General features: G+C 38.8%; 1 protein-coding gene across 2 annotated transcripts in view; it reads right to left on the bottom strand.

Moving 5' to 3' along the window:
- Nucleotides 1–10,588: 10,588 nt before the first annotated feature.
- The window catches only part of PRRX1 (paired related homeobox 1), a 76,176-nt gene continuing 63,378 nt past the window's right edge, over nucleotides 10,589–23,386 (bottom strand). The window contains exons 4-5 of one of the 2 annotated variants that reach the window (XM_023207148.2): nucleotides 19,556–19,627; nucleotides 13,825–13,972 (exon numbers count right to left, since the gene is read on the bottom strand). In XM_023207148.2, coding sequence (XP_023062916.1) covers nucleotides 19,573–19,627 — 55 coding nt within the window. In that variant the 3' untranslated portion in view covers nucleotides 13,825–13,972; nucleotides 19,556–19,572. Of the gene's footprint in view, nucleotides 13,973–19,555; nucleotides 19,628–23,386 lie in introns of both variants that reach the window. The other variant, XM_023207147.2, reaches the window with a different exon arrangement.

Here is a 23,386-nt window from a genome sequence, read left to right as displayed (position 1 = left end):
GCACCCAGAGGTACACACAGCAGGGGCTTATGGGAGCCAGCCCAGATAATTGGTTTTCTGAGGCTCAGAGGACAATTCTGTATTCATTCATAGGCCTACGATGCCTGCTTTCTGCCTTACTGACGGAAAACCAAGCATTAACTTCAAGTAGGCCCTTTGAAAACTCACCTGGAGCCAGGAAGGGTGGAATTGAGTAGGTCAGGAGAATTAGGGACTGCTTCCCTGGATGAAGAAAAGTTCTCCATAACTAACTGGCTTCTAACACTTCATCCCTGACAAGAAGGGGCATTGCACAAACAGCAGGAAGAGGGGATTTAAGCAAAAGACTTCCAGGGATTTTTATTCACTCAAAAATTAACTCTGCTGTCTACTGCTTTGGGACTAGGCTATTTTGTTACAAGAAAATAGTTATTTTGTTAGAGGAAAAAGAAATTCTTCAGAAGTCCTCTCAGTTACTATTCTGTAGACTTTCCATTGTGCTGGGAAAAGGGGCTTCTAAACTTCTGAGTGCCGTTTTTATACGTAAGGGGGAAGAAACTCAAACCCTCAACCTTGTGTAGCTAAGCAACAGGGAAAGCATGTTGTATATACTTCCGGAAAGAGCAGAGCAGTCACAGATATTCCATGTACTCCCTCTTTTCCTTTCTGCAGTTTTCTTCCTCTTCTCACTGCCACATTGCCCTTGTCTTTGAATTTCTTTTGCTGTAATGCCACACGGAGAACCTGAGCCTCCTAATCTGCAGCCCAAGACTCTTGCCAGTGTATCTGAGTTGTCGTTTGATAGTATGGAAGGAAAAGGGAACCTGAAGTGTGACACAGGTACTGTGTTAATGTTTCATGTATGTTGTCTTCTTTAATTTTGCCACTAATCGCTGATGTAGGTATCATTTTACAAAAGAAAAAAGGCTCAGGGGATAAGCAACGTGCCCCAGATTACTCTGAAAGTAAGCAGCTAAGCAGAAACTGGAACCAAGGTCCATGTTTTTTCCATTACATCATGTTGTACCCTGAAATTCCCCTCTGTAGAATTCCTGTTAATGCTTGCTATTCCGCAGCAGAATTCTCCCAGACTTCACACATGTACTTCTCTTTTGCCTCGTCTCATGCATCAAAACTATGTCCTGTTCCTTTAAGACCAAGAAGTTGTGGAAATGGTTAATAATTATCTCAAGGCACGGGTTGAGCCCATGCCCCTCTTGCAACAGAATTAGTGAGAGACTCCTGGAAACTGTGCGGTGACGCCAGGAACAAGTCTCTGCTTGTGTCGATTTAGGTACAGTAGTAAACCAAGGGAGACATTTTTGGTAGAAGTCTTCTAGACACTTTGACTCTTTTGCATCTAAAAGCTTGACTGGAGAAGTTGAATTGCATGCAACTAAACTTTCTGTAGTTTTCTTAAAAATATATTACAATTTCCCTCCTCCCTGCTTGACTAGAGCAAAGACAAGGATTGCACAAACATACCCACCCCGACCCCACATCTCCCTCTGCTGAGATTGTAAAATATACCTGCCCATTCGTTCTTTCTACATTTAACAAATATTGAACTATAACAAGCACAGAAAAGTACAGAGGTTAACACCATAAACATGTTATACTCACCACCCAGCTTGTATCAAATTTAATATTTTGTTATATTTTCTTTTCATATTTTTAAGAAGTAAAATATTTCAAATGTATTAGAAGCACCCAGTACACCTGTCCCAATCCTATCCTCTGCGCCCTTGTTCAGAAGTTGCTTTTAGTGAAATTGTTTCTGAAACAATCCAGAAATTTTATGAAATTATTTCTCACATCTATGATTTTTTTTGCTTTTTTACTACATACATATATGTTTACAAACAGCATGCTATTAGAGTGTGCATTTTAAAACTTTTTATAAAGGGTGGCACATCTTTCTACAACACGTCCTCCCCTCAAAGTTATGTTTCTAAGTGAATAAATGTAGCTGTGTTTCCTTCATTTTCTATTTCTGAATAGTATTCCATTGTTTGAACATGTCACAGTATGTTTATTCTCCCATTGAAGGACATTTTGTTTGTTTCCAATACTTTGTTATTGCAAACCATGCTGCAATGAACATTTTTGTTCATGTCTTCCTGTGCACATGTGTGAGTTTCTCTGACTGTCCAGGATTGCTAGCCTTATTTTACCTTTGCTTAACTGAATGACACTAAGCAAATAAATACGTGACTCTAGGAAATAGTTCTCAGATGCCTTTAATTTGTCGACGACCTAGCTATCTTTCTTTTAGGAACGCTGACTTTTTATAACTAAAATAACAGTTTGAAATATCTTCCATGAACTCCAGAGTGTCAGGCATTAATTTCTTGAAAGGGCTATTTAGTGTGTTTATTTACTATAACATTCAATTTACTTTATTAGGTTACAATAATCTAAGGGCACCAGGTACCACAAGACTATGTATTACATATTCAAATATCTAATGTGGGAGAATAATTTCCCCTGTTCATTGAGAACTAGAAGTCTATGAGTTACCACAGGTATGTTAAAATGCTGGTCGTATGGAAGGAAGAAAGGCAGAAGGGAAGGGAGGGTAGGAGGGAAGGGAGGGAGAAAGAAAGAAGAAGGGGATATTTTTACGTAGGGCTGAGTTGCAGTAACAAATAGACCTTGCCATGTAATGGTGCAACATAATAGAACTTTATTTCTCTGTTGTACAACACTTCAGGATGGTTCCAGGTCAGTGAGGGTTGCAGCGTTTCTTTATGCAGTCACTTTTCTGGGTCCAGGCTGACTGTTACTTTACTATCTTTCAACTGTGGCTTCCAAAGTTAATCAGAAGTTGCCATCTCAGTCAGCCAGCTGGAATAAATAGCAAGAAGAGCAAATGGGAGGTCTGAGTCAGGATTGAAATTGTCAAATACCATTTATGCTCACATTCCATTGGCTAGGAATTAGTCATGAGACCAGATCTACCTGCAAGAGATGCTGAGAAATGAAATCTACCTGTGTGCCCAGAAGGAAAAGCAAATGGACTTTACTAAAATGCTAATTCTCTCTTCCACAGGAGAGAGGAAAGAAGTTGTTATAGTTTTAATTGAAGTATTTGCAGCAAATATTTGCCAACATTAGTAAGAAGAAATAGGTAATACCAATTGAGCTAAAAACAATTTGCAATCAAAAGTGTTCTCTTTCTTCTTCCTTTCTCTGGTGTACCTGTGCTATTTTTGTCTGCCTACATTTCATTTCCTCATCTATCTTCTGATAACAACAGATCTCCACTACCCAGTCCTCATAGTTTTGATAAGAATGCTGCCTGAGTGGTCCCCTCCAAAAAGTTGAGTTGGAGGTAATGGCTGATAATGCAGGAAGTTTACTTGGAAAATGATCCCACAGAGCAGGAATGAGGGGTTGAGAGAATACAGGTAAAAAGCATGCATGATCAAGGTGGCCACCATTTCTATGGTGACTGATGGTCAATAACTGTATGCACATAGATTAAAATTGGGGAGCATTTATCTATTGGTTTAGTTGAAGTTCTATCTTCAAGGCTGGTGGAAAAATCATGGAGACTGGGCACTGCAGTAATGATTGGGCTACAAGTGGGGACAAGAGGAATTGCACTGGCACCCAAGTGGTGTCTTAGACAGGCAGGCAACGCTGGTCTGGCTACTCAGTACACCTGCACCCCCAAGGCACAATGATTGACTCATGAGTGTTACATACACCAAGGCAGGACAACAGAATTCTCCCTTGGGATTTCTATAATAGCAGCTTGTTTCTAAGATCCTTCTTCCAAAACTAAATGGAGGTAAGTCTGTACCTTCAAGCAGCCCCTTTCCCTACTACAAGGAGAAAACTTGCCTGCAGAGGTGGGAGATGGAGTCCTGGTGACATCAAGTCTTGGTTCCAGGACCTGAGGTTCTCAGAGTTACTCTGATTCTTATAAATCCCCCTTTCATCCTGTGACCATATCTCATCCATCTAATAAATATTCTGATTGACTATCTTAGCCTAATTTGAGTTGGGTTGCTGCCACTTACAGTTGAAATGTACCTGAACAGAAATGTAAAAATGGATAGATGAAAGTGGAGTGTTATTAAGTGCATGCCTTCAAATCTAGACCTAGATGACCTGTGGTAGTTTGAAGAGCTGGAGGATCTCAATTTCAGACCAGCTGCCCAAGACTCCTGAGGGTCATACCGAGGGTCAGAATCTGCCAAATGGTAGAAACATTTTCCCATTTTCAAATAAAGCCAGGAATTGTGAAACACAGTGAAAAGTATTGAGGCTTAAAAGGAGCTAGAGAAATGACTGCAAATCTTCTTTCCTTAGCCTCTTCCCAATGCCTTCCTGCTGTCCTTGCTCCCCACGGGCCAGGACTCCACTCCCCCTCCCACTGTAAATTATAATCTGCTGGGATCTTGCCTGACAAGGACAGATTATCTCTGCCCAAAACTCTTGTGTCATTCTATCCAAAGTCAGAAGATTAGAATGAAACCTTTAAATTGAGGTCCTAGGAATGAGCAGACCACTGAGTCCTGTCAAGAATAAAAAAAGAAGAAGAAGAAACAAAGTGGGGTTGGGATGGGTTCAGACTCAAGTATATAACTCAACAATATTTCTGACTCAACAATATTAGTGTCTAGTTATGGAATCTCCAGAAATTGAATCAAAAAGCAGCCAAGCCAGATCTAAAAGCATGTATGTCACTCATCCATGGGGATAATAGAGCAGGGCCTGTTTCCCAGGCCTGGGCATGCATGGGGAACAAAACGTAAAGTAGGCAGATGTGTGTGCTGGATAGACTGGCCAATGAAACTACTTTATTGTCAAGGGATTGAGTCCTCCGTGTTCCTGGTGTCACATGCTACAGACAAGTGAACACTACATATATATATATATATATATATATATATATTCCCCTTTAATCTTCCTTAAAAGAAAATTTTACTGTTGTTAGCCTCTCTTCTCCACACCCATTAGGAATGGTTAAAATACCTTAGCTATAGATGACAGGATCATAAGTTAGACCTACAGATCTAACTGAAAAATATGGGTGCCTCAGAGTTCTGAGAAAAGTGTTCTTGAGAGTTTTTGGCATCATGTTAAGCAGAGGCACTACGAATGGGAAGAAAGTGGTGTGTGGGCTGGGGCCCCCGGCATGGAATGAAATTGAATCTCTGCTGCTTTTGTCAGTCTGTTGTCCCTTTCCTTCCAGTATAGCACTTCCCTTCTTATAGAAGGCTGATCCTGCTCCATGACTATTTCCCTGTGGTACTCAGGGATCTGCGTATCAGAGTGTCCCTCATAAAGCAGTCTGGTCAATAAGAGGATCCCCCACCCCCTGACCACAGTGCTGATTCAGAAAGCCATATAACCCCAGCCAGGCTAACCAGAATCTTTCCCCTAGATTGTTCTGCTTAGAACCAGCATGGAAGATTCTTTGCCCCTCATTAGAATGTGAATCTCAAGCTGCCACTACCCATACTATTTGTCTGCTCAAAGGCTGAATAGTTGGAAAGAATTAAGATAAGAGAAAGTAAGAGACCAAAATAAGAGATGGAAATAGAAAGAATGCTGGAGTGTGGAGCCCTTGTCCAGTCTTGTGCTCAGGGCAAGAGTAGAAATGGAAGGTCTGCATATTTATATCCATATATTTATGTTATAAATCAAGCTAACAGATTGTTAAAGTGTGTTCTAGTCTGCTACTACAACAAACATACTTTCATAATGACTTGAACAGCCAGGTTTGCTGTTAGGATTCTCATACTATTTGGAGTTTCTTTCCAGAACATGGCAGTGGTGGAGAAGGGAGTTAGACCTTGGCCCCAGCCTCTAGCCTTCCCATTTCTCCCCTCACCCTAGCCCCATCGTGCACCAAAAGTGGACGTGTGTGTGTGTGTGTGTGTAAACTGTAGCACACATACCCCAGGTCTACCTCCACCAAAAGTAGCCTTTTGACTGCCCCTCAATGATATATGAACCACAAGAAGAGGCCTGTTCAGGCCCTAAGAGTGGGTTTGGGATCACTTGTTTAGGGAATTTCAAATCTCAAGTACCTGGAGTGTGGTCAAGAACTGGGGACGTAGGCTCCAGGTGGGCACATGCAGGTGGCTCCATAAACTCTTTTCTCAGGGGAGGCACACAGTCAGAGGAATATAGGTGAGGCTCAGGGCATGGCATATGGGCCTTGCCTGATAGAAGTGTAAGGACTTACTGCTATGATTTGGTTGTGTCCTCACCAACCAAATGGAGATAATTGAATCCCAAATGGGCCCAAATGGAGATAACTGAATCATGTAGATGGTTTCCACCATACTGCTCTCGTGGTAGTGAATAAGTCTCATGAGATCTGATGATTTTAAGAATGGGGGTTCCCTTTCACAAACTCTTTTGCCTGCCACCATGTAAGACATACCTTTGCTCTTTCTTCACCTTCCACCATGATTGTGAGGCCTCTCCAGCCATGAAGAATTGTGAGCCCCACTAAGCCTCTTTCCTTTATAAATTACCCAGTCTTGGGTATGTCTTTATTAACAATGTGAGAAGAGATTAATGCAGTAAATTGGTACCAGTAGAGTGAGCTGTTGCTGTAAAGATACCCAAAAATGTGAAAGCGACTTTGGAACTAGGTAACAGACAGAGGTTAGAACAGTTTGGAGGGCTCAGAAGAAGACAGGAAGATGTGGGAAAGTTTGCAACTTCCTAGAGACTTGTTGGATGGCTTTGATCAAAATGCTGATAGTGAATGATATGGACAATATAGTCCAGGCTGAGATGGTCTCAGGTGGAGATGAGGAACTTGTTGGGAACTGGAGCAAAGGTGACTCTTGCTATGTTTTAGCAAAGAGACTGGTGGCATTTTGCCCCTGCTCTAGAGATTTTTGGAAATTTGAACTTGAAAGAAATGATTTAGGGCATCTGGCAAAAGAAATTTTCTAAGCAGCAAAGTGTTGAAGAGGAAGCAGAGCATAAAAGTTTGAAAAATTTGCAGCCTGATGATGCAATAGAAAAGAAAAACCCATTTTCTAAGGAGATATTCAAGCTGGCTGTAGCAATTTGCATAAATAACAAGAAGACAAATGTTAATCACAAAGACAATGGAGAAAACATCTCCAGGGCATGTCAGAGACCTTCACAGCAGCCCTGCCCATCACAGGCCTGGAGGTCTAGAAGAAAAAACAGTATTATGGGCTGGGCTGTACAGCTTCCATGTAGTGGTGAGCCTGCAGATGCACAGAAGTCAAGAATTGAGGTTTGAGAACCTCCACGTAGATTTCAGAAGATGTATGGAAATGCCTGGATGTCCAGGCAGAGGTGAGCTGCAGGTGCAGAGCCCTCATGGAGAACCTCTGCTAGGGCAGTGCAGAAGGGAAATGTGGGGTGAGAGCCCTCAAACAGAGTGGGGCACTGCCTAGTGGAACTGTAAGAAGAGCACCACAATCCTCCAGACCCCAGAATGGTAGATCCACTGACAGCTTGCACTGTGCTCTTGGAAAAGCCACAGACACTCAAGACCAGCCTGAAAAAGCAACCAGGAGGGGCACTGTAGCCTGAAAAGCCACAGGGGTGGAGCTGACCAAGGCCATGGGAGCCCACCTCTTCCATCAGCATGCCCTGGATGTGAGACATGGAATAAAAGGAGGTCATTTTCAAGCTTTAAGATTTAACTGTGCTGCTGGATTGCAGACTCAAATGGGGTCTGTAGCCCCTTCATTATGGCCAGTTTCTCCCTTTTGGAACAGGTGTATTTACCCAATGCCTGTACCCCCATTGTATCTACAAAGTTACTAACTTCCTTTTGATTTTACAGGTTCATAGGTGGAAGGGACTTGCCTTGTCTAAGATGAGATTTTGGACTTGATCTTTTGAGTTAATGCTGAAAGGAGTTAAGACTTTGGGGACTGTTGGAAAGGCAGGATTGGTTTTGAAATGTGAGGACATGAGATTTAGAGGGGACCAGGGGTGGAATGACATGGTTTGGCTGTGTCTTCACACAAATCTCACCTCAAATTGTAATAATCCCCACTTGCCGAGGGCAGGACCAGGTGGAGATAACTGAATCATGTGTGCGGTCTCCTCCATACTGTTCATGGTAGTAAATAAGTCTCACGAGATCTAATGGTTTTATAAATGGGAGTTCCCCTGCACAAGCTCTTTTGCCTGACGCCATGTAACATAACCCTTTGCTCTTCCTTTGACTTCTGCCATGATTGTGAGGCCTTCCCTGCCCTGTGGAACTGTGAGGCCACTAAACTTCTCTCCTTCATAAATTACCCAGTCTCAGGTATATCTTTACTAGAGGTGTGAGAACAGACTAATATTCTTACCTTAAAAGGACTACGTGTTTGTGTACCCTCTAAATTCATATGTTGGAACTTTAACTCCCAATCGGATATTGCTAGTAGGTAGTGTCTTTGGGGGTAATTAGGTTTAGCTGAGGTCATGAGAGTGGAGCCACCATTGTGGAATTGGCATCATTATAAGAGAAAGAAGCTAGAGCTCACTCTTTTTGTCATGTAAAGCCACAAGAAGATGGCTGTCTCAGGAAGAGGGCTCTCACCAGATATGGAATCTGCCAGCATCCTGATCTTGGATTTCCCAGCCTCCAGAACTGTGAGAAATAACTGTGTGTTTTTAAAGCTACCAGACTATGGTATCTTGTTAGAGCAGCCCAACTTGAGGAAAACAGGTACAGGTTTTGTTCCAGGGTCTAGGATCCCTGGGGCTGTTCCGGCTCTGGCAGCATGTCTCGGCTGCATGAGCTGTCCTTCAAATAAAGCCTCTTTATAAATTTGACTAGTTTGATGTTTCTGCTACCTGCAAATGAAAGAATCCTTATTAATAGGCTTATAATGCCATGCAAGTGGTTCCATTTTTTAAAAGCATTTATTCCTACCATAACTGGCTAAATCAACCTTCCTCCTCCAGTACTCAGGTAAACTGTACTTTCAAAAGTCATGAATCCAATGGCCTTTCCTCCATTCCCAATTAGCTGATCTTCTCTATAACATTTGAATATATCAAACATTCCCTTTTTCTTATTGAAAACCTCTCTTAACTCTGAAATAATAAAGGAGATTAAATCTCCTCCTATTTTTCAAACAGCTTCTTTTAAATAGACTTTATTAGCCATCTCTCCAGCTAGAGATGTTCTTCAAAGTATAATCTTCCTCCCTGGCTAAAACTACTTTCAAAAGTCATTTACTGGGAATAATTATTTGAGTCATAATGACACTCTCTCATTTCAATGAACCCATTTGTTATTGTACCTCTAAGTATCACCTCCTTAAATATTAATTTCAAACTTATATCTCCATCTTTAACTTTGGTACCAAGTCCCATTTTTTTGTCTTCACTTACTGGATGCTTACCTTTGGATTTTCAGCTTCAATAATACAACGAAAACTGTGTTTATCTTCTGTAACTGAATCTTTCCCATTTTGGGTAGATTTTGTCAGTTTTGTCAATGATTCATTTTCCCAGTCCCTAGGTTTTAAACCAATATTACCTTTGACTCCATTCTCTTTTTCTTGCTATGAAGTCCAAGTGATTCTTTCCTTGCAAGATGTTTTCTAATCATCCTTTCTTTTTTGTTCCTCTCACAGCAACTTCTATCTGATCTGCTTCCAGTTCCTGTTCTGTTCTAGTTTACCTTCATTCTTTTGATCCTGCTAAAGTAGCATTTTTTCACATGGCTTTTTTTAATGCTCAAAAGCCTTCAGTGGATCTCTGTGGCCTGAGGAAAAGTCCAAACATATTTGACGTGTAGTACCCTGCAAGATTAAGCCTCAACTTGCATCTCTAGTATCTTCCATTCAACTTTAAAATTAACTCTCCATCTCATCCAGGCCCATCTTGCCATATATCTTTGAACACAAATTCCTCATTCCTATATCCCTGTCTTCACCCCTTCTTCTCCACACCCTCATTTGAAAAGCCATCACCTGTTCCTCACCTGTACAGATCCTTACTGATAAAATTCAAGTCCCAGTTCCTCTGTAAAACCCGTCTCCCACTTCAGCTCACAGCGTGCTCTCTTTCTTGTTCTTCTGAACTCCTATTATCTGTTCTGTTTAATACTTATTAATATATTATCTTGAACTGTTGCATATTTTTCCATGCTAGGGTTGCTTTTTAAACCAGATTTTAATTGATTTTAATCAGATTTTAACTGAAAACAGCATCTATGTCTCACAATTTGGTTTTACTGTCTTTCCCCATGACCACACACCCCATGCTATGCACCATGGATCCTTAAGAGATTTTATTTTTTCATTTCTTTACTCCAAAACAGTCATGCTTATATGAAGTATTTTGCCATATGGTGTCCAGTATTGTGAATGTTAAAGATACTGATTTTAATAATGCTAAACTCTCATAAAAGTTCCACTCTATTCTCATCTATTATAATAGTTAAGTGTCCCCTCTTCTTCCTACCGTTGTCTCTGTTTCTGAGAAAAAATAGATTATTTTCCTGTTTTATAGAAAATAGTATCACACTCAGATATAGTTCTCTTGTCTATGAGCCCTTCTTACCTTCACTCTTCTGCATGTAATCTCAGATTCTAGCAGATCTGTGTTTTCGAAGTTCAAAGAGAAGAGAATCAGCAGGCTCAAGTGTATATAGCAAAAGACATGGTAGTGTCCTTTCTTTTTATTGAAAAGAAATCATTTCTATTCTAGCGCAAACAATGTATATTTTACAACATAAAGCAAGATATAATTTACATATTACATTTCTTATGAGATCTTTATACCCTAAATGTCATTCCCTTTTTTATTAAGTCACCTCTTCTGGTTTAATTTAATCTGCCAAGTACCCTACAAATCAGCATCTTGTTTGGAGGGAGATTGAGGACACAGGCAGATAGTTCCTGTGTATTCACCTGTATCTGGTATCAGGAGTACCATGATGGTGAAGAACAGAGATATGTCTTGACGTTTGTGGCCCTGAGGCCCTCAACTGACAACTGGCTTGAGATCCAGAAGGTTTCTTTTCCAAATCACATACCAAACTTGTATTTTAAAAAACTGATAGTAAATGAACAAAATTGAGAGCTTGTACAACATGTATGCTTCTTGATCAAGTGCTTAGATAATACATGCTTATGGTGTTGGTTCACTGGCAGTGAATATTTCTTTGGCTGACCAGCACTGGTTACTCTAAGATATTCCCAGACATTGCTTGCCTGAGACATTGGATAAAACCACCCAATTTCACCAATCATTTGGGTTTGTGGGTTCCGGCTTTGCTGTTTGCCACTGGAAATGGATGTCTGAATCAAAATTTCAAATGATTTTGTTTCACATGTCCCTCTATCTAAGGTTTTTCCCTTCTCAATAAAACCTTTTCATGTATGATTTCTGTTCCCTCCCTATAATTCAAATCTTCTTAGCCATTCTCTCCAAACTCCAAACCTCCAAAGTTCATCAACTTCTTGGATTATACTCATTTCACTTAGAATGTGTCAGTCTGTTGGGATGTACTGTTCCTTCAAAACTTGAAAATCCACAGCAACTAGTGGGACAAAAGGATGAATGGAGGAGCTTTTCAGGAAGCAAGTAATGCATGCTGTTCAGCAAGCCTACATGAACCATTCAGTAAGAAATATTTTAATAGTGTGTTAAAAGAAGAAGGAATCAATTGGTGAAAGCAAAATGTATAAGATGAGCTTCATTATTATTTAAAGTACTACAGAATCAACATTTGAAATACAATTTCAGATTGGTGGCTGTTAGATTGACATAACATCACCATTAGCTCAATCTGATATGCCAAGGGAAATACAAATGTGTGCTAAAAGTGCATCTTAAACCCAAAAATCCTTGCCTGTCACTCAGACTACAAAGTTGCCATATTTGACCAAAATTGATCCAAAGTTTTTTAATCACTCACAACTAAAAATTATTAGAACTAAGCTGGTCAGGATGAAAATATAAATTAAAAAAAAATTCTGTTCTATGTGTCTTAAATTATTCTTTGGTCAAATGATGTGATTTTTGAGAGATCTGAAAATATAAACCTATTTCTCATTTCCAAATACAAGGTTATAAGTATGTACAGCAAGGTAGCATTTTCTTACTAGAAAACAAGGCTTTCAGGTACCGTATCATTCCATTAACACTGTACACTTTTATAGTCCCTTTCCTCCCATGGCTACAAAGTGCTAGACATACAGAGAATACAGGAAAGAATAAAGGAGCAAATGAATAGAGCCTCACAACACCCCTGTGAGGTAGGTAAGTATTGTTAATCCCATTTTACAAATGGGTAAACTGAGGCACGGCATGGTAATATAGTTGATCAAGTCCACCTGGCAAGTTACAAAAGCATGGCTGGGAACAAAGAAAAAGAAATGAAAGATCAGTCCTGGCTCCCAGCCCTAGACACTAAACTTTATTTTAAAATATTAAAAAATAAAAATAGCCCACAATTGCCTTTTAAATGTTGGAATTTAGAAAAACCTTTAGGTATTCCTCTTAAACATGTGTCTTTCATATTCCTGCTGAGTGAAGAAAGGGTAGATGACTAAATGGTTTTCCCTCCTCTCTCTAACTGCAATTCCCATGATAGATCAGATGTATCAGCATTTCACCAGAGCTCAGGCTCCAAACTCAAGGACATTTTTATAGCCTCAAATAGTTTCTAATCCATGTAAAGGCCTAATGTGAAAATGAGACCTGTTCTAAATGAGAACAGCTGCTCTATCAATTATTCTGTGGCTTTAATGAAAATTTTGTGTAGAAAAAGAAAAGCAGCAAGATCCCTAATTAATGTCTCATCACTATAGAGATAAGAACAGTGGTGATGGTGTATAATTTGCTTTTTGTACTGTTTGGGAAATTGCAAACTGAAGCTTGCAATATTATATATATATATGAAATATATATATAAATATATAAATATATACAGTATATATATAACTGTGCATCTCACTATCCTTAAGGCATGAAAGAGATGTGGGCATGCCTTTTACGACTCACTCTTTGTGTTACTAGAGAAATTTCTCTTCCTCTCTCAGGTGAAAAATATTTCTTCTACCAAATAGTCTGTGACAGCAAATCATTCAAAGACAACAAATATCTTTAAGATGATTGATATTGATTGATTGATTGATTGATTGCATATGATGAGGAGTGGTGGTGATAGTGATATAATCTATAGCTTCAAACTTAAATCTATAGCTTAGATGTACACCTTAGTGCTTAGAATTAGCCAGACACAGCCAATTACATTGGATCTGACAGTCCAGTGACCAGATGTGCACAACTGTTTTTTCAGAGGCTGATGGAAAAACCTTACCATGACCAACAAAGATGGAGACAATGAGAAAGGGAATTATGTCTGTCTGGCACAGATTCTTCAGAAAGACTTTGGCTTTTCAGAAGCTCCTAGAGCTTCTATCAAGAGAACTGGGAAGAGGACAGGGTAAGGCACTGAGGTTCAAACAAGTCAATGAGGAGAGTAGAGGCAATCATTCTGGATGTATATATGGTTTCTTTGGCTGCTGTAGTTTTTTTAAAAACTTCATACAATCATGGGGTTGGGTGGGCTGAACCTAGCTGAAGAAGCTTGGAGTATATTAAGCAAAGCATGAATAGAAAGAAAAACAAAATAAACACACACAGAAACAAGTGGTGGTGGTATCCCAGAGGGAGGAGGAACATTTGTTAACTAATTTTCATTTTGCTCCTCTCCTGCTTTTCTCTGCCATGGTCCCAATATTTTAGTTCTGTTTTTTGTTTGTCTGCTTGTTTGTTTGTAATTTACTTTTCTCCCCCAGCAGATGAAGAAATAACAGAGCGGGATAGGTGTCTTATGGTTTTTGATTTCTTCTTAGGCCTGTTTAATAATTTTTTTCCTCAGTTGACTGTTGGCACCTGGTTCCTCTGTAAACTATATTCCTTGGCCTTCAGTCTCAGGTTGGCAATGCTGTTGGCCATGTTGATGCCCTGTGCAGGGCTATTGTTGGCACATGTGGCAGAATAAGTAGCCATGGCGCTGTAGGGACAAAGGAGAGAGCAGGGAGAATAACAGGCGTTAGTTTCACAAAGCTGCAAGTCCATGCCCCAGATGGAGGTACTCTCAGCATGGGGGCAGGCAGGGGCAATGGCTTGGACTAGATGACCTCTAGGGTCCCTTACAGCCCCAGCTTTCCATTCGTCTAAGGTACTTAGAGAAGAGTGGTCATATTTTGAAGAGCAGGAGAGAGTGGTGTAGAGTGAGGAAAGGGAGGGAGAGGTATTTGTTGTGGTGGATACAGTGAGTAATGATTTATTTCTGGGGTAGGAGAAGAAAGTTGCTCAAGTTGAATAGCAGGTGTTTCATCAGCTGACTAATTAGAACAGTATTTAATCTCTTGTCCTGCCTACCTCCCCAGCCTGTGGGAGCAGTGAGGAATAGAAACAAGCTTTTGAAAATAAACTAAAGGGAATTTTGCTCCTTCACTCTAGATAACTGACCTTAATTCTAACACATTTTAGATAATAAATACCATAATAAATCATGTGCCTGGAGAGCCAGTTAAACATCCCGACATAAGTTCTCTGCCATTCTTAATTTACTGGTTGATAGTACCAAGCATTGCTGAATCAAGAGGTTACTAACCCACTGGCCTTGATTTTAAAAACTCCTCAAAAGAACTTGAATAGCACACACTGCCTTTTGGGTCAGTTATTTTGAAAATGTTTAAATCTACTAGATAAACTATCAAAGTCTCCATTTTCAGCATTCTTGACTTCAGAGGTAACTGTTTGTCACTGTCTTTATTGCTGAGAAAAATCTGAAGTTGTTTTTCGTTGTCAGAGATTACAATGAGGACCTAAGAACACTGGAAAGGCAGAAATTTATCGTTGGTGGGTTTCTGTTAATTGCATCCATGAATCTCTATTAAAGGAAAAAGACATGGTTTCATAGACTTAAGAGTAAATTACTCTTTCTACTAAATAGTTAAAAGGATATGCATTTTAATTAAATAAAAATGTTTTTAGTCGCTTCTAAGATTAGCAAAATCTTTCAACTCAGGGCTGGAATGAGATAGACTTATAAATGGAATGACATGTGCTCTTCTGTTGCCTACATTCCAATGGAATTTTGTCAGCCACATAAATGTTTGTGGTTCTGGGGATCAAGTGACAAGATCAGAAAGAGAGAAAAGTAAAGCTACTCCACAAATAGAATGTAAGTCATTGATTCTTATTTGGGACACACAGAGTCAAAACTCATAATAACCTATTTCAGCTCAGTTACTAATAATTAACTCAAAAAAATTAAGAAATATAATGAGTCCCAAATCACTAGGTATTTCCAGAAATATACATATTTAATTTAAAATCTTTATAGCCCTGGTTAAATGTATGGGTGACCCTGTGTGTGTGTGTGTGTGTGTGTGCACACAGCTAGACAAAGCTATGTTCTATTATAGCACACTAAACTTTTGCTTTTAGCACTCGATTCAAGTTTAGTTAATAATTTGTTTAGTATCTATCACTGTTTCAACTATAAGTGCCATAGATTAGACATCACATCTGCCTTGTTCACACTGTTTCCTCAGGTAGAAATGACACCATATCTAGTACTATGTGTTCAATGAATAAGCAGATAACTAAGAAATATCTGGATATAGTATGATTAAATTGATTCCTGCTTGATGTCATTGGTTTCTGTCATTCTGCTGTGAGCAATGATTTCTAAAAATATATATATATCTTACCAATATGCTTTTATTCACAGGAACTGGTCCTTACTGCCAATTTTACTATCTTAATAGAAAGAGCAAAGTCAGTAGGTCATGACAAAAGCAGAAGCTGATGACTGTGCATACTTGGACCCATCAAAAAATATCTTTCACAATAAAAACTGAACAAGTTATTAGTACAGTTAGACTATCACTTCTACCACTGCCTATCAAGGGATAGAAGCAGAAGAGTTCCCAGTTAAGGTAGGTTTAAATTAGAAGTGAGATAAATGACTGGAACAATACACTAAAGTGGGACAAGTATTTTTTAGAATATACCAAGAAATGTCATTTATTTTCAAAACTCATATATGTATTATCATTTAGTTCACGGTTCCATTCAAGACCTTACCATAAATGTACGTAAACCCACAAAACCTATATTCAAAAAATTTCTAGGATATGCCAAGAATCTGAAGATCTAAGTATCTGAGAAAAAACAAAAAAAGACTATTGAATTTGGGAAATGTACCTAAGTCATAGATTATTATAAAATCAACCAAGTCCACCTTTCATAATCAGGTTTCTGTGACAGAATTAAGCCCTAAAGATGATGCACAGTTAGTATAATTTTAAACATATAGAAGAGAACCTGGAATTAGGAGTTGCCTGTATTATTTCCTAAGTATTGAGAAGAAATTTGGATGGCTTCTGAAAACAGAAAGCTAAAACTTCATGAGGGAGGATAAAGAAAAATTTTCCGATGCTAAATTGTAGATTGTCATAGAATATTGTGCTTTAAGTACTTGGTCTAATTTTCTGAGAGATGTGTTTTTTGAGATTCTGAACAAGCAAAGTCCTATTTAACAGAAATTTGCCCTTTCTTAGATAATCAAAGTTGTGTTCCATCTCTTTAGCCAAAAAGGGAGATTAGAACCTTGGGGAGATTATTTTAGTTTACTGAAGATGCTATTGCTATTTCCCAGAAATGTCTCCTATAATAGTGACTACGAGTTGTCTATTTCATAACCATTTTTGTTGTAGTGATTTCATAGTCAACTAGCTTTACCACCTGATATTCTAGTCTGAGGACTTAGTAGGGTCACACATTTCTTGGAAATATTGAGTTTCTCTCTCAAATGTAGGCAAGACAGTGATATCCCAAATGAGATGAATGTTAGTGCACTTTCTATCTCAGAAACAAATCAATGGGATTCAGATCATCTATTGCACAGGAGATTGGATATTCACTGGGACATTTTTCACATAAATTGCAGCCTGCTTTTCCACAGTAAAGAACGGTGCCCTTGTCTGATTATACAGTGACGTTGTATAAGAACACCAGCAGAGGCAAGTCTGTGACAATGCCTTATAGCTATCCCTCAAATTAGTGGAGCATGAGGATTAAAAAGCAGTTGTTTTTAATGAATGAATTTTGCAACTCCCTAGGAGCTTGATAGATTATAACATTTTCACTTGATAAATGCTTAGGAAATGTATAAACTTTCAAAATTGATTTAACTTGTTCCAGCATTCCATAGCCATAAGAAGTAGGATAAAAGAACCAAAGCCATCTTAATTCACAGCCTCTTAAACATTTTTAGAATATGTAATCCTACAAATATGGATTCCAATAATATTTTGTACACATACTAAATAATTGCAAGTCTGTTTTCCAGTAATTTGACATGGATCTAGCTTCTCAATTTAAGCTAAGGGTGCAATATAGCAAGCAGTGAGCAGTCCTTGGATTTACCCGTGAAAAGCAAAACTTATTACAAGTCAGAAAAGACAGAATTAGTGAGTGAGTCCTCTAAGAGTAGCTTAGTCATTCTTCAAAAATGGCATTAGAAGTAAGATGGAGAGGACCTGCCTCCTAAAGTGTCAACAGATGCAAGAGAGTCTTGAGTGGCTGCCAATATGAAATTGTTTGTGACCATCTGCTTTCCATGTCATGGAAACTTCTGACGTTCTGCTTTAGGAAAAGAAAGAGAACCCTAAAATGTTTTCTTAAAAGTCCAATCAGGATAATTAACTGTTTTCAACCAATTTATAGAGCCATTCAGAGCATGTAAAATGACCAGTTCTTCCTATACAGGATTAAGCTTGCTCGGATCAAATGGTGAGATTGAAACTAAGTGATTTGTACAGATTCAGCACATGACAACAACCAAAAGCCTGCTTAACAACAACCAGAGATCCTGCCTGTTGGTCTTGCCTTCTAAGTAAAATCCATTTATTCTTGGAAGCAGGGTACAGACATAAGTTCTGGGACTGAGTTTTTAGGCTTTGGCTAAAGCCCCATTTTTAGTTAGTTTTAGTTAAGTTCTTTGTGTCAGTGACCAAGAAACCACATTACTGAATAAAGTGCATTGAGGAATTAGAGATTAATAATAAATGCTTGCACCACATCTGTTGATTTAGCTAGTCTGCACTGAGACTTACATGGAGCTGACACATTTAAATCAGCTTCAAATGTTTGCATTTCCTTATTTGGAGATTCCTAACAGATGCAGCACAGCCATAGATAGCAGAGTGCTAATCACCAGCAGGGTTCGAGGACTGTTTTCACTGGGGACAAATCATTTTTTATCACTTCAACCTACCTTGAAAGTTGTAAGGAAAAAAAAAATGTGTTAAAATGACTGCCAAACACTGAGGAAGTACAGAAAATACTATTCGTAGTACGATTTTAAAGCCAGGAAACTTACGGACAACTGCCCCTTTGCTTTCTAAAAGCCTATAGTGTTGAGTCCCACAAATCACAAAACAATTGATAGCTTGGGAAAAAAATAATACCTGACTCTATTTTCAACTCTTTGTTTTCTATGTGGCCCTTTGAACAAATGATGACATTTACAATTTCACCCTAAAGACAAATCTGTCAGCCAAGAAGCCTATGAGTTTTCCTGAAATCCTTGGGTTTCACCAGCTCAGGATTTTTTCAAAGACTGTGGGGGTTACAGTGTTCAAGACTGTGATGCATAGAAGTTGCAGAAAGTCTCTGATTTGTTCTTTTGTCAGTGCAAGTACAACAGAGGCATATTTGCCTCACCTGATAAAATGTAATACCAGTTTTCCTAGGGAAATTTACTTTTAAAAAGAGATCTGGTAAATTCTTTGGAAAGGAATCTTTTGTGATTTAAATAACTAACTTCTGTTTCTAACTTCTGTTTTGAAATTCAGAAGTTGACTTTCTAAGATGTATATTTATCTCTTAAAGTGAACACACTTGCACATTTCATTGGTAAGCTTTCAGTTTATACTATATATTCAGTGATCTTTCTGCTATTTTTAACTTTTCATTTTAGAAATACTTTTATATATAAAGCCTCTTACATCTTTCTATTGTTGCAAGACTTTTTTTGAAGTGCACATTGCTTATCAGTAGGTTCCAAACACCCCTGTGAAATAAGCAATAGGGAAACTATTGCTAGCTTCATGTTAGATACAAAACTACGTAAGAGAGCAATGATCTGATTGGCCTGAGGAGCAGCAGAAGCCAGGACAAGAAAGTAATTCTTCCGAACCCTGTCCTGTAACCTACAAAGTCTCACTATTCAAAGTGTGCACCAAGTGTCAGCAGCAGCAGCATCACCTAGAAGCGAGTTAGAGATACAGAATCCAAGCTCCACCCTGGACTTCGTGAATCAGAATTTGCACAGTCCGTGATCCCAGATGTTTCCTGTGCACAGCAAGCCCTGAAGAGCCCTGCTCTAGACTAGTATCACCCTACCCTTCATTTCGTGGACAGGCTTTCTTGCAGCTCTGGCTCCCAATAGTATTCCTCACTTGAGGACTTCACTGCTGAAATTTCTAGAACTGCAACCCCCACTTTCTTAAACACTCTGAATTCCCACTTAAACCCTACCCCAAGCAGCCGCCCTCTTCCCCCTCTGACAAGTTACCTTTTCAGTGTCTTCCGTTAGAATCCGTTATGAAGCCCCTCGTGTAAACAACATCTTGGGAGGGACGAGGATCTATTTTTGAAAGTGTGAAAGGGAGAAATAAGCCAAATGCGTTCAGCAGATGTCAGGCAGCACCATGACCACGATCAAATGAGGGGAGGAGAAGGATGGGGAGGGAAGCTGTGGACGAGGACAGCTGGCCTCTCTTTCACTGATCACTAGCTTTCTTTTAAGCCCAGACTTCCCCCTGGAAATGGCACTTCAGGTCAATAATGCAGAACTAGGCCATTCACTACCCACTTTACCTAGGAAAGGATGTCTCTGGGAAAATGTTTCTTGGCTACTTCATTTCAAATAACAGTCAAAAGTTCAGGACTTGGTTGGTCACTGCTACCCAAGAAGCAAAGCACTGCAAGATTAGTGAGTCTGAATAATTCTGGTGCTTGTGTGTGCTTTCATTCTTACAAGTTGCCTAAGAAAAATAGCTCTGAGGTAAGCAATGGGGGTGTTTGCCAAAAACAAGCTTCCTTTAACTGGCCATGGATGGATAAAGAAGACACCTGCCAGGACAACAGTGTCCGTGTTAGGGAATACTTTGTCCCTCTGGTGACTCAGTTGCCTGCCTAATGTCATCACCTCTAACATGCTCAATCAAGGGAATGAGTGAGGTCATGACGTGCTATAATTAGAGCAAACTATATGTCCTAGGGACAATCCTGGCTTATACCTGTTGTCCTAGTATAATTATTAATAGCGCTCCCCTTTCACTCTAAAAAATGCCCCAGTTTGAACAATAAGTTACACTTCCATCACTCTGGATGTAAAAGACACCCAGAAAAAAAATATGTTGGCTGTTTTCCAACGCAAAATTCTGACCATATGCAAATAATTGCTTTTATGCCTTGGTTTTCTCCTTTCTTTTTTCAGGGGATAACTGAGGAAGTCAGCAAACTATCCTTTCTGACAAACCTGTCTGCTCACTGTCTCCGGCTTGTATGACCAAGCCACATCTATCAGTCCATTGGGATGCCCATACCCCACGGAGTGTGGACCTCAGCTGCAGGCATGCCTCACTGATCTGAGATAGCTCTTGAATAAAAAGGGGATTTTAAATAGTTTTCCAATCTTATACTTTTTTACTACTTTCGATACAATGCAAGGTTTAATTTGAATGAAAGTACAGTCGTAAACTAGCCGGGCGAGGTGGTGGGCGCCTGTAGTCCCAGCTACTCGGGAGGCTGAGGCAGGAGAATGGCGTAAACCCGGGAGGCGGAGCTTGCAGTGAGCTGAGATCCAGCCACTGCACTCCAGTCTGGGCGACAGAGCAAGACTCCGTCTCAAAAAAAAAAAAAAAAAAAAAAAAGTACAGTCGTGTGGCTTAACGTGTTGGATAAAAACAGGGATCACAAGCATTAGTTCTAATTCTGCTTGCTGAAGACTTAAATTTGGGTAAGTGTTTAGTCTCTTCTTTGGAAGCAGAGCAAGACAGAGCTATCACACAGGAGTGTTCCAAGAATTAACCAAGAGAAATGCCTTTTAATGAGTGTCACATGTGAGATAACTAACTTGACATAATAGTATCAACAAGAACAGTGAGTTAATTTTTCATAACACAAGAGGTCTATCATTTCCTTTGCTTTGGATCACTTGTTTTTCTTTTTTTATTTCCTTAACAATATTTCCTATCAAGCTTCAAAGTGTGAAATCATAACATAGTTTGTTTCTAAACATAGCAGAAAATTCTCCAAATAACAGAATAGCTTTTTGCTACTTTTAGAAATTAACCAAAATATAAACACTTCAGTCAACATTGGATCAAAAACATTATTATTGATTAAATTACTGTTTTAACATCACTTTTCTACTTATATTTGAAGAATAATTTATTCTTCATACAGAATATGAACATTTTATGATTTTTTAATTAATTTTTACAAATTCAATTTCTAAGAGAGAAATGATATAAAAGCATACCATGAAATGAGTAAAACGTACTAGGCTATATGATTTTAAGTGAAAAGAGGAGAATACAAAATAATATATACACTAAGGCTACACCTATATAAAATATTGAACTCTAATCACAAAAATGAATATGCTAGTTATGTCAAGATGGTGAATTATGCATGTTTTTAAAAATGTATCCAGTATTTCTACCTAATTCTTTCCATTAAAATAGAATATTTCCAAAACAGGCACGCATAAATTGCCATGTTAATAATTTCAGTTAGATGTCCATATACTAAACACATATGATGCAGACACTGAGGCTCAAACGGCTGAGGTCCAAGTAATATAACCCTACATTAATTCAGGAAGGATTTCATCCCCATTCATGCAATGTGCTGTGTGAAGCCTCTCGCTGGTAGGGACCACGTGGCAGCCATCTGGATTGTTTATTGCTGGTGTGAAAAATTCCTATGGAGGACCCAGACAGAAAAAGGAGCAATACTTCCTGGTTGTGACCATATTCAAACCAGAGAGCTTGAAGCATCAGGCTTTGAACCACACCCGTTTTCCAAGTCATTTAGCGTGTTCATGAGCATACTAAATTTCTCTTATATCAATATTTATAAGAGAAATAAAGCAGACTTTCATTTATTTAAAATATTAGAGAATATGTGATTTTACAATGGTCTTCAAAAACTGTATTTTTAGTAAATCTTATAGGAGAAGAGTTTAAATTTAAAATAGGGCACACAGGTATAACTAATGTTTCAAGATCAGCAAGGCACACCACATCTGAGTGCAACAGGGCCCAGAATAAGACTTTCCTAGATGGAGGGTCTCTATGTGCTAAGACCAAAAAAATTCAGGCTAATTTTATAACAGGGGATTAAAAGAAATTACCAAATGCATTTACCGTGTTTCTCTAAAGGAACTGATTTGGAACAGAAAGAAACTTTTAGATGAGGCTTTTTGCTTTGATTAAAGCTATGAACCTTTGAAAAACATTTGCATTTTAAAAATGTAGCATTTCATGTCAGGAATTCAACTTCATCTGAGACATAATCTCCTATATTTCATTTAAAACCTCTCCTTAAACCAGTAATTAACGTTGACAATAAAAAGGTAAACAAAAGCATAATAAATGAATTTGTGAATAGTTCTGCCTCCACTGAAATCAGCCAGGGAGAACACATAGGCTTGGCCTGGTTTCTCAGAGTACTCAGATCTGCTTTCAAAGAAAGGCACTCTAGGCTAATCCAATGGGTTAGGCACTTGTGTCTCAGCTTCCCTTCTGGCAGCCTATATTTTCTGAACAGCATAATAATCGGAGGTTAAAAACCTCTTTATGAGATTGAAATAGTACTCTGTTATTTGTTTCTTTAAAATTGTTCAACTTTTTAATATAAAAGTTTAGTGTAAATTATACATTCCTTTTTTATTTAAAAGAAACACACACACACACACATACACACACACAAATACACACAAACTGATCCCCAGAGAAACCTTCAGACAAGTAGACAAGAATTAGCAATAGATTAGGAAGGCATTTGGCATAATAAGAAATTCACACCTACTAACAAAGAACCTTGGCCATGAAAGTGATCAGAATGAACTTGAGTTTTCCTTCCTTCTCTCTCTGTCATAGTCCCTCTCTGTCTCCTTCCTTCCTTCCTTCTTTCCTTTCTTTCTTCCTTCCTTCTTCTTTTTCTAAATTCAAAGTCAGTTTTACTGCAAAATTTGCCCTTGGCCCTATACTTGGAGCTTTACAAGTTAAGTCCCTACATTTGCATAATACAACGAATTTATCTTAAATTTGGAAATAGGGTAAAGTTTTGTTGCAGAATTGTTGCAAGAGGGACACTGGGCACAGCTTAATGA

Source organism: Piliocolobus tephrosceles, chromosome 1 (assembly GCF_002776525.5).
Source record: "Piliocolobus tephrosceles isolate RC106 chromosome 1, ASM277652v3, whole genome shotgun sequence".
NCBI classification, from domain to species: domain Eukaryota; kingdom Metazoa; phylum Chordata; class Mammalia; order Primates; family Cercopithecidae; genus Piliocolobus; species Piliocolobus tephrosceles.
This window is presented reverse-complemented; position numbering and strand designations above follow the sequence as displayed.